Genomic DNA, 12,875 nt, shown 5'->3' with positions numbered 1-12,875 from the left:
ACGGACGACGTGTAGATGTCGGCGAAGCGGGCGAGCCGGCGGCTGAAGTACGTCGGGTTCGTGTGCGTGCGGAAGATGCTGGCGAAGCGAGGGTTGAACATCTCCTTCAGGCTGTTCCTGCTACGCGTGAGACAGGTACGAGGTTCAACAGTCGAGAACACAGGTCGAGAGCCGACTACGTACGCCCCTGCGGCGGCGAGGCGTCCTCCAGCGCCACCTGGTCGAGTACGAGGTTCAGCTGGTCGTCGCACGAGACGGCGACAAAAGTTTCGCGCGCGTCTCCCGACTCCGTCTCTTTTTCCTCCTCCTTCTGCGGATGCTGGCGCTGCTGCTGCTGCTGCTGCTGCTGCTGCTTCTCGCGCTCGCGCTGCTGCTTGCGCTCCTGGTGGCGGTCGTAGCGACGCTGCTCCTTCTCCTGGAGGCGGCGCGCGAGCTTCTGGTCGGCGTCCTCGATGCTGCGCTGTCGCTGCGTCTCCTCCTGCTGCAGCGCCACCTGGAGGCGCAGCGCGATCCGCGCGTCCCGCTGCTCCATTTGCTGATGCTCGTCGTCGTCGTCGTCGACGGCCGCGACCGCCAGGGGGCGCCGCGCGAGCCGGTCGTCATCGCGCAGGTAGCGAGTGAATGCGCTGCCCTCGTTCGCGCCCCAACGCGGGAAAGTGTCGCGCGGGCAGGTGTCGGCCTGCGTGGTGGCACCCTCGCCCTGAGCCGCCGCCGCCGCCGCCGCCGCCGCTTTCATCGTTGACGGTGACGCGCTGGGCTGCCGGCCGGCCGTAGGTTTAGAGTCGAAGATCGGCAAAAAGTCAGATATCGCGATATATCAGTCTATATGACGGTTGACGCTACGGGTGACGCGACAGTTGACAGTTTGCAATAGTTTATGATTCGCAACAGTTAACGACTTGCAGACGTTTATGACTTGCAAAAGTTGACGACTTCAAACAGTTGACGACTTGCAGCGGTCAACACAGTGGTATCGTGACAGTTGACAACTTGCCGTGGTTTACACAGCAGTATCGCGACAGTTAACAATCGCTACGACCGCCGCGACGGACCCGAAAATCAGTCGACCAGCGACGGTTCGTCCAACAATCGCGCGGGGAAAACTCCTAACGATATCCGTTCAAACGAGATCTCTCTCTCACGAGCGCTCTCAGGGCTTGACCTTCACGAGCGGAATGTCCTTGGTCGCGAGGCACTTGTCGCACACCCACTCGGCGTACACCTCGGCTGTGAGCATGTAGTAGGCGCCCTCCGTCAGACCCGTGCACACGCGGTGGAACCAGAAGTTGCAGCCACTCTCGCAGAGTATTGCCTGGTCGTTGTCGTGCACCTCCTTGTGGCAGATTCCGCACGGGTAGATGGGCGGCGCGTTCGGATTTTGCGGGTTGAAGATCATCGGCTGATTCGGCGGGTAGACTTTACCTGCGAGACGAGAACGGAGAAAAAAACGTGTAAAAACGTGGGACTTTTACATGGAGAATGGAGTATGGAATGGAGAACGGAAAAGTGAATGTCGTGTCGCGCGACGATCAATTAGTCGATTAACGAGGATTAATTGTATTAGTCGAGCAACGTCGATTCGCGGACACACGCGTTTTGCACGTACGCACACGACAGCCGAAATGGCAACGTTCTGCAATCGGGACTACAATCGTGCGACAATTGTGACTTTTGACTGATGCACATCCATGCAAAAGCAACGTTGCCAAGTGCAAATGTACATGCACGAACGTGCAGAGATGCGATGGTCGTTTTTCGACATGCTCGCATGCATTTAGACACGTATGTTTACAGCTTAGACGTACACATACCACACTAATAACAATCTACGACAAATTCAGCATTATCTAATTGGTCTGTATGTCATCTTTCCATCATAAATACGTGTGAGCTTACCAAGACTGTGCATTAGGTTACTACAAGCTAGGCTAGGAGCAAACACAAGTAATCATGCAGACAGAATGCTAGCCTGTGCAACACTGATGTCTAGCTGTACATTACTACTCGATATATAGGCCTAGTTCCTAGTTCGCTCTCCACTAGGCAACTAAAAGTGTCAGGTAAGGTCGTTAGCAAACATGATCCACTGTGTCAACACGCACATAGTGTGTGTCACAGAGGGTAGCAGAATTTGTGAGGCCAGTCAGGTGTTGCTGGTACATCCACATGCAATATTAGTCATGCGGCCACACCTTAGTGCTTTGTCCGATTTCAACCACCTCTTCTCAGATTGCCAAAACACACACGGACAAAATGGAAAAGGCTGTGAGGGCTGGCCTGCTGAACAGGCTTATCAGTGCACTACCGCTAACACCTGCAGAAAAATAAGCAGATGCTCCAGTTTTAGAATAATGTCCGTTTAACTCGGGATATGCTTTGACAGGTGATATATTGGGTTACAATCCGACTTGGCCAAGGGGTGCACCGGAAATTGGATCCGGCTGGATCCCCAATTTTTCAGAGTCCCGGTTCCGGCCGGAACCCTTCAGAAACAGTCGGCTGGAACCGGAACTTTTCCTAATTTCATTTTTTCTGCTACAAGCCTCATCAAAATCAAAAGATTAGTCACAGAATGTAGTTGATAGTCAATAGAGTCAACTTGCTGACAATATAGTGTTAACAACTTCCCACTTTTCTGCCCAAAAAACGCTTGCCACTTGAACATTGGCTAACTAACTGAACTGAACCTAACTGATGTTAGGTGATTCATAAGATTTTCTTTCAAAATCAAATACTCTTAAGAGCCACAGGAATCACATCTGTCCGTTAGTTGAAAATAATAGACTAAAACCAGGGATACTGCAACATGCAGGTTTTGCCATAGAATTCGCTCTTGAATAAGATGCCAGAATTATGCAAATTATGCACTACAAGCAGCTGATTCATACACCTAACAGTAACAACCATCCTGTAATTAAAACTTTGAGCATTGTCCTACTCGCCTAAGTGATGTTCCTGCTAATGATATTTCGTTCAGATCGAGTGAGTTTGCGCAATACTGGGCCAAAACTGTCAGGTTTATTGCCAGCTAAAGTTCCGGTTCCGGCCAGGTAGTTCCGGCCAAAACTTTTTTCCAGTTCCGGCCGGTTCCGGTTCCGGCCAGAACTTAAAGTTGGATCTGGCGCACCCCTACGCAATTATAAAGTTTTAAAGACTTGCATTAGGGGGAAAGCCATTCTCACATGATCAACATTACTGCAAGTATATAAACCTTACGCTTGGGAAGGGGGCAATCAATGGCTTTTGTACACTTTTAGAGATATAATGAATGTAGACTTTTGTGTGAAATCTGCAATATCAACATTTCGTTCTGCATACGGTGGGAAAGGAGAGAGGGTCAGGAAGAATGCTTGGGATATTGGTAATTGTAAACGGTGCCTTATAGAAACACACAGGCATGAACGCACGTACACACACTCAAGCACATACGCACGCACACACAAGTGCACACAGGCACACAAGCACGCGCGCACACACACATGGTGCACACACAATACTCACACATACACACTACACACACGCACACACATGCGCGTGCCCTACATGCACACTGCACGCACACAGACAGACTACCACCCATTTTTCTCTTCTGCACAAACAAACATCCCTGCAATACGAATCGAACAGGAAGCGACACCCACCAGACGAGGTTGACAGTGGCTTGTGCTGCATCATCACTGACATCGGCGACTGCACGATGGGGTATCCCTGCTGGACGCTGACGCTCAGCAGGGGCGTGCCGAGGCTCTGTGCCGCCGCGGCCGCGGCTGCCGTCATCGGCGCGTCGTCGAACGGGTTGTGAGCGACGATCACGTCGCCGGCTCCGCTCAGCAGCGGCGACGGACCGATGCCGGGAAACGATCCCGACGATCCCTGCAAACATGGCCGCCGATGATGGTGAGATGTTGCCGGAAATGTTAGATGACGTTCTGCTCATGACCATCGTGGGTGTAGAAAGACGTCAATTTGTAGTTACGACGATTGAGGATTAAAGAATTTATTTGGAAATAATTTCAGCAATAGAGTTATTTTAGTTAGTTGTATGAGTAATTTAAGTTATATTTCATTTTATTTTACGATTGAATTTTAAGACACGACCCTTTAGACTTTCCTAATGCGCCTTTTCCTGTAAATGCAACTTTGTGTACATTTTATGATTATCACACTTTTGTTATGTAAGTGGGCTCGATAACCCCACTCTCACGGGCAAAGTTTGCCGCGACGACCACCCGATTTTCGGTGACACGCAAGCGAACACAACACTTCCCCTGTGTCACAATTTTAATTTCGACGCCCGTAAGAACGCTCTAGCGAGGAGAGACCGTCGACCGGGTGATGTTTGCCACGATGGGCATCTGTCTTGCGGTGACGCGCAAGTGAAGCCTTCTCCTGTCATCACGTGAATCAACTTTAAAAATTTGTTTAATGCCCTCGCGCGGCTATCGTCGGCGGGCGGACGTGTGCGGTGCAGGACTTACGACAGGTGTGCTGATCGATCTGTTGGCAGTGTGTGTTGACAACGCTCTACGCTTCTTGTGCGCGGGACTGTTCGGCTGGGGCGATCGGCTGGCTTTCCCTGCACACTCCTGCGCGTCCGCTTCCCCATTAGCTGAGTGCAATGAAGAAAAAGCACAGACACTGTTAATATTTTAGTACAGGTACACCACCAATTTTCCGGACACTGATGGTCCGGAACCTCTTTTAGTCCGGATAAAATTCATTTGAAATTCGTATTAGTTTACTGGGTGGCCACAGATGGCGGTGCAGGCATTGCGGGCATTGTTTAAACTGCCGCATTTGGTGCTGAGCTCTTGATTTTATGCAATTCATACCTTATTTTACTCAATTTTTACCCTAGCTATGGCTTCTAAGGCAGGTGCAAGCGTTAGTGATAAAAAAAAACACCACAAATATATTTGTTCAATTTAAGTTTCTAACAGTGCATGGTGCTTTAGAGACTTGGGAGGTATATAGTTGCTCAGAGGTGTATTGTTGAATTATTATTATGTGACCTCTTTTGGTCCGGAAAAATGGATAAACCGGAAAGGCCTTGGAACCAAGGGTTCCGGAAAATCGGTGGTGTACCTGTAATAATATAATAAATAATGTTAATATCTTTATCATTGTACGTTATAAGATGTCGTGCAGAGCATGGAAATCGACATTCCTTTTCGAACGAATACGGATCGATTAACTGAGAAATCCGCCGATGTGCAAAAGTTGCCACGTGATTACACGATCTGGAGACAGGAGCTACATAGCACATATATTATATAGAGTATGGATATGTTAGCTGCACATGTATCATTATAATTGCTAATAAATGTGCACCAAGGTAACCACGGAAACTCGTAAACAGCATGCAATCGTAAATCAATGTGGCATGCATTTAATATTTTATTATGTATCCCCCAACACAGATTAAAATCTGCATTTTAATGAAAGCAATAAAAGACAAAGTCAATGTACCAATTCATCTAATATACAGATAACATGCTGCAAAATTATACGATAAGAAGTAGTGGCATTGATCACAGATAATGTGAACAAAAATTTCAAGCTGTTCAAAGAGGAAACTCAAGACATTTATTCAATGATAATTGGTATTTTTTAGGAATCGATCCAAGTGGTTTCCTATAACCTCATTTTTATAAACTCTTTTACATGAACAACACTAACACAATGAATATTTAAGTCTGGTTACTCGCTTTATCACATACTGGTTTTGATACTGCAACTTCTTTTATCACTTCCACATGAATAATTGTACACTCTATACAAGCCGAGTCTAACACTGGCAATATACAGCGGATATTTATTGATCTGTTTAATTTGCCAATATGTGACTCACATACATCGATTTGCATCGAGGTCTAGCCTCGGTATTTCATTTGACTTCTAGGTCAACAAATGGATCAGGTTCGCTGCATATGACATGACACGTTGATCAAGCTGATATAATTAATTTGCAGGGAGTGAAGTCAAAAGGGACTAGCATTATTATTATTATGCTGCATATATAGTTTATTAAATGATTAGGGCCGATTTATCATGACAGTACGAGCAAATGACGAAAAAAACACAATATTATATGATAGAATATATATTGGATCAGCTACAGTGAATCTGTTCTACAATGATTAACATTTAAATCATTCTACATTCGTCTACAATATCCGGGGTGACTGATTAGTGTTCAGATTGATAACACATCTGTTAGTAGTATTTTATTGACAGTACATCGGATTTTTATTAGAGAAAATATTTAAAATTAAGATATTTCATTATTATATATTTTTAGAATCATCTAAACAGGAATATGTAGGTCATGTTGTTGCATCTGCACGTGCTTCACCTGTCATGATGATAACGAAGTTGTCACACAATATGAAGTAGACGGCATAGTAGCATCCATCCTAATATATTCTCAAGATATTCGGCATAGTAAACGGTAGCTCTAAGTCTAACCGTCTAGCTGCTCTTCCCTCTGCCAATGGCCTAAACCACAATGTACATGATTGCACACGCTAAGAAGATTTTGCATTCTGCCAAATACCTGCCTGCTAAAGCTGCCTCCATTTCAGTGATAAATTGGCTGTGAATGTAAGTCATGCAATTGTTTGCATTCGATAAATGTCCTAATTTGGTCAAATTCAGCTGATCTGGATGATTTTGCAATAGGAGTGTTTCATGTTTATAAACATTGACGTCATAACAACGACGCAGTTTAACGATTGGCAGCAAGCAGATGCGTGATATTGTTCTATACAAGCACACGCACGCCCGCACGCACGTGTACGTACACACGCACGCCCGCACGTGTACGTGCACACGCACGCACGCCCGCACGTGTACACGAACGCAAACACGCATGCACGCACGTGTAAGTGCACACGCACACACGCACACACGCACACACGTGTACGTGCACACGCATGCACGCAGCACGCACGTGTACGTGTACGTGCACTACATAAACAGCGCTTTCTATCAGAACATGTAGTCATTCATCCGTAAATGTCAAGCAGCACGCTTTGCTTCTGCCAACCATGACACATAACAAATACACGTGACCTGATCTATGACGTCACGTGAAAAACTCCTATTGAGGATCTTTTTTTAATGTACCATCAGTAAACTTGTGGGGTGAAAAAGGGTTGACCTTAGTATTTTTACGCATTAATTTTACATCTATGCACAAATTGAGTTTTCTACCATCATGTAACTATTTAGTTTTCTATCAACTCGAACATCTGAGCGTGATCATTGCTTTCGACATGTGCCGTCTTCTAGTTCTAAGGATCCTTTTAAGTTTAGCTTCTTTGTTTCTGTCATTCCACATTGGAATTCTCTCCCTTCGTCTTTAGTAAATTGAAAATTTATAAGGAAGCCCATTGCTACCCGTGATCGTATAAGTGGTTACGTGAGTGTGTGTAGTACACCCTTCCTAGCGTCTATGTGAATGCAGATAATAATAGAATATTTAACGAACAGTATGAACGTATTCAGGAATCTCTTTAATTGAACATACTTAACTATGCATCCGCCCATCACGGGACAAATGCGTACAGTCGAGGTGGGCGAGTAACATCACCTAACTTACGAGGTTAAGGCTGTGAGGTAGCTGTCTCAAACCAATATCGTCTATGTCTGTAAGTTGTATGTCACTATCGCTCTGTGTGTCTCTCTCTGGTCAAACACGCGGTTATATACTGACATAGGTAGACACGCCTACCTATTGTTTATGGTCAGCCCAAACTACATTACTGTCTGTTATTGGCTAATTCTACCCTGTCTATTCCCGCGTTACAACTTTACACAGCTGGTCATGTATGCCAACCCAGAACAATAGGTTATTCCTATATCTTTACTTATATCTGTCTTTCGACGGTATTACAAATTTGCAGCTTTTTCCACTGCGATCCGCAGTGTTGATTTGTCTATTTGATCAACTTGTCTCTCGGTCTTTGTTATAGTCCCTTGGACTTTTGAAGAATATTTTATGAGGTTTATTAGGTTAATGGCTGCTGGACGTGATCTTAGGGGATGTGATCTACAATGTTGGCCACAAGAAACGAAGGTTGTGTTTAGTTTAGCACATTCACAGGGTCCCAAACCATAGGCACTTGGAACGTCTCAATAAAAAAAAAGGTAAATAAAGACGATATGTATTTACTACCAGTCTTAATGTTTCTCTACTCTATTTCGCCTATAATCACCTGTAAATGGCGGTCAAATGCTCATCTGCAACACACAAGTACATTGCACGCCCGCGCGGTGCACAAACAACATGAATAATAGAGCAGGTAGGAAAGCTTGATCGCAAAATTCGCTCGACGCTTGCTTTATTTCACACCGTCAGAGCATGAATACACATCCAACAGCTTCCATCTTGGTATCTATGTGTATATAAATGTTCACTTGTTCGAATTATAACTCTGCCCTTTATCGTTACCTACTCCCGCCAGAGATTATATTATATATATATATATATATATATATATATATATATATATTATATATATATAATTCATTACGCAGCATATATACGCTAATCAGATGTGCTAACCGAAAAGAACTACCTGTGCATATTTCTTTTAACTTATTTCAGAGAGAATTCATGCGTGAACAGAATCCGCCTACGCGGATAATTATAAATGCCAAATCAGCGATACGAAACTTTTTAGATGGCTCTTAGTTGTAACTATCTGTACGTTTTGAGTAAGAGTTTGCCTTGGCAATCGTGTTATATATATATCATTTGGCGAGTACGCCTGCGATGTGTCACAACAAATAGCAATACCCGCCGACCTTCATCTATCAGTGAATAATACACAGAAACAGAGAGCCAACAGTGATTAGCAATAAGTACCTAGATGTTCGCATAACAAACATAATTCCCACTGAAATGAACGTACGCGTGGAGCGTTGAGGGCATTGCATGACATCTTATAGACGGTAGTGTATATTATGTTATGAAAATGTGCCTTCTCCTATTTTGAGATGTTTTATAGAAATCATTATAATTATGGATGATATTACTTATGGAACTATATAAATAATCAAACATAATATATCTATATGTTATATGAATATGGCAAATAAATGTTGCTTCCTGTATGTACTATATACTGAGTTTTATTATCACATATGCGTTAATGAACACATGATGTTTATGAAATCTATAGTGATAATTAAACTTCTGTCTATATAATTATATATATATATATATATAATAATATATATATATATATAACTTTTAGCTAATTATTTAACGAAATTATCGTTACAAAGTTGCTATTGCTCTACCGAATGTGTCTACCAATATACGTTAATTAAAACTTATATTATTTATTTATTTTATTACACAGAAGTGTGCCTATGCGGGAATTACGGAAAAAATGAGAATGTATTGTTTTTGACTCTAATTCAGGTTTAGTGCAATAATATATATGTATAACTATTATGATGATATCGACTTTGTCATATTAAGACAAGTATGATTGAAATGGCTTTGTTGTCGTGTAAAAATAAATTTATTGTGAGTCTATTGCCACCATAAATTTTCGTAGTCTCTTTTTGCGTGAGTTGCAAAAGCTGTTAATCATCTCACCTGTCACTATTTATTTTATTTATGCATTTATTTATTTAATCATTTATTTATTTATTCCTGTCCGCCTGTCATCTATAGCTATGCAGTATATATGCGCAACAAAAGATTTCGCTGTAGATTTATCCCTACTTACCATACTTATCATAATAGCGAATCTAAACTGTACTACAAAAAACCAACCTCCAAATGCTCACTAAAAAAGAAGTGTGTATGATAGATTCATAGTTAAAATTTGCTCGATTTGACGTGGATCATTTATGTTCGTACAAGAAAAGTACTTAACCACCCGGTACAGAATGACATACGGAATACTGCGACTTGAGGAGTATGATACAGAAAGGCTGGCAGTCATGGGGCGGGGAAGTTGGGCACTATAGCATAGGAATGTCTCACATCCAAATTCCAATCATTCGAATTGGTAAGTATGTGCCCTATCTCTGCTTTAATATAACAACTTCAGCAAATATACGCGACACTTGCGCCGACCAACAGCATAGAACTGTATATATATAGCATTTCATTCGGCGTTACGGGGAGTTGAAATATCGAGCGTCATTCAGTAGTGAGAGTAGTGAGTGAAGTAAGAGCGTCTTAGAATTATAAATGTTAAATATTGGGAAACAGACTGATCGTATAATACGTCACAAGTGTCTCTGCTCTCTATTGTAAACATAATCTCAACAAAACACAATTGCACCGTTATTTTCTACATCAAATCATATGAGAGGTCGTTATCTCTAGTTTAAATATATATTTGCAACAAAATAGTATAGGGGCCTATACATTTCGTTTGCTATTATACACTATTTTTCATACGCGACCCTAGCGCCGACCAACGGCATAGAAGTGCATACAAGGTTTCATTCGACTTAGCAGTGCGATCTCGTGAAGTTAGAGATAAGAGTCATATAGCATATCATATAGCAGGGCCGTAGCCTGCGGGGGGGGCAAGGGCAGCTGCCCACTAAATTTTGGATCAAAATTAAAAAATAAGCTTAGCCAATAATCGTAAATAACCTTAACGTGATTTTTTTTGCACTTATCCGTGAAAGCCTTGTCTCAGACCCACCCCTACCACACATGGACGTCGATCAAGAGCTGCGCCCAGTCCTTACACAGTTTGAGTCATGAAATTTTGCCCTCCATAGGAATTCGCTCAGCCTACGGCCCTGTATAGGTGTAAATAGCCTTGAAAGACATTGCGTGGGGGCGTACGTAGTCGGCTCTCGACCTGTGTTCTCGACTGTTGAACCTCGTACCTGTCTCACGCGTAGCAGGAACAGCCTGAAGGAGATGTCAACCTCGCCTTCGGCAGCATCTTCCGCACGCACACGAACCCGACGTACTTCAGCCGGCGGCTCGCCGCTTCGCCGACATCTACACGTCATCCGTCACCAACCTGATGCACTACCCGACGAAGCACACGTACTACCCGCGCAGCGCGCCGCCCTGCCGCCACCGAGCTCGACTGGGCCGCTCGGTATGGCTTCCCTGATCGTGTTCCAGTCGCCGAGCAGCCACACGGGTAGAGTTATCAAGCGTTATCACGCGCGCGCGCCGCATGCGGAACCTCGGCGTGTTCTCGGTGCGCTAACGAGACGTTCGTTGCGGCGGCGTTGTCCACGTTGCAGCAAACTTTACGCCTGTGCGTGTAGGTGGTGCCATTTTAAGTTGAGATTACTTTACGGTGACGTCAGCTTTTGCATGTTACGGCACGTTACGTAGTGGGATTGCTTTAATGGTCGTCTGTTGTTTGAGGCTGAATTGGATTGGTGTAGTTTTCGTCAGCCCAGTGTTCTGGTAACGCAAGATTTGTTGCACACTAATTACCACAAGTTCAACAACCACGTCATATTGGAGTCGGTGTGTTTATTTGAACGACACATTACAGTACAATTACATTTCAATTGTACTGTAATGTACCCGTTACACGGTGTTAGATCGCAGTACGATTATTTTTGATTGTTTTCATTGCTGCCACCTTTCTACCAACTCGCGCGTTCCCGCAGGTGCATGATATTGTGTCACCGTTTCTTTTGTTTCACTGAGTGTGCTCTCTGAATGTTTTTGTTTGCTTGTCGCAGGTGCTGCCTTCTATAACGTTGATGCGACGTTGACCGAGACATTGTGCACCAAATAAGCGTGCATACGCCTGTTGACACGTATAGAGGTTTCCGCGACTTGGTCTAAAATAGCGCAATATTACCTACAATCCGTGCTGCCGGCCATACACGGTTACAAATAAAGCGAACACGCGTCGCGTATAATGTGCCACTCTGCACAATCAACCGATTTTACATTAGCTATAGTGTTATTATTGCAATAGATATTAGAAGTAAGAGGATCGCCGATTTACCAGACAGGTTTATCAGTGTGGGTTTTAGGTGCTGCAGTTCAATGAGGCTGCCACACAGTCGGCAGATTCGTAGATTGAGCAGATCGGAAGATTGCACGCAACACATATTATGTTCATAGACTTGAGTTTGTTTAACTCGTGAGAGAGTTCAGAAATTTCACGATTTTTACTGGGCATGCTATTCTAGCTATCAAACGCAGTTTTTTACAATAGCTAGTGTATGCACGTTTGTCGACTGTCTGTAGTGTACGCTAGTATGGATAAGTAGGGGAGACCGGGGAGCAATTGTAACATTTTTTTCCAAATCTGACATAACAACTTTATTATAGTTACATACTTACTTCAAGGTATATGAAATTAAAGATGCATATCTTGGCTTGAAATATGACTAAGTTTGGGTTAAGTAAACAAGTTATTTTGAAGCCATTATCATTTCAAAACTGGAAGTCAAGTGTTACAATTGCCCACGAACACGGGGCAATTGTAACACACGCAAGGGGCAATTGTAACACATACAATTGTACCAGCAAATCATATCCTCAGAAATTTTTTTTTTTTTTATAAAAGGTGACACGTTGGACAGATTTTCAACAATTAAACAGCAATATAGAACCGACATAAAATTAATTTTAATAAAACTATGACGAATGCTCGACTCATTTACATATGAATACAAATATATAAATAGGCTACTTATTGCCTTGTGAACAAAACATATTTACAGAGCCCATTAATTCAAAGTTATGTAGTTCCATGTCTGAGCTTATAGATAGGGGTACTTTTTCACATTTTTGTAAAACACATACTTTTTATACATGCCAAGGGCAATTTGTAACACGTTGTTACATGCCCCCGAGGAGACGGCCATAATTTGGGGGCTGTTTTTGTATCTTAGCATTAGTATTC

The 12,875-nt window shown here is 43.3% G+C and overlaps 1 protein-coding gene across 1 annotated transcript in view; it reads right to left on the bottom strand.

The window, feature by feature from the left end:
• Positions 1–730: 730 nt before the first annotated feature.
• LOC106805567 (protein pygopus-like) overlaps positions 731–12,875 on the bottom strand; it is a 19,495-nt gene continuing 7,350 nt past the window's right edge. Inside the window, exons 2-4 of the mRNA XM_014807218.1 lie at positions 4,479–4,609; positions 3,642–3,873; positions 731–1,422 (exon numbers count right to left, since the gene is read on the bottom strand). Of these exons, the coding sequence (XP_014662704.1) occupies positions 1,151–1,422; positions 3,642–3,873; positions 4,479–4,609 (635 nt within the window). The 3' untranslated portion in view covers positions 731–1,150. The remainder of the gene's footprint in view (positions 1,423–3,641; positions 3,874–4,478; positions 4,610–12,875) is intronic.

Source organism: Priapulus caudatus, unplaced genomic scaffold, assembly GCF_000485595.1.
Source record: "Priapulus caudatus unplaced genomic scaffold, Priapulus_caudatus-5.0.1 Scaffold118, whole genome shotgun sequence".
NCBI classification, from domain to species: Eukaryota; Metazoa; Priapulida; class Priapulimorpha; order Priapulimorphida; family Priapulidae; genus Priapulus; species Priapulus caudatus.
Note: the sequence above shows the minus strand (reverse complement) of the source record. Positions and strands in the feature narration are given on the sequence as shown.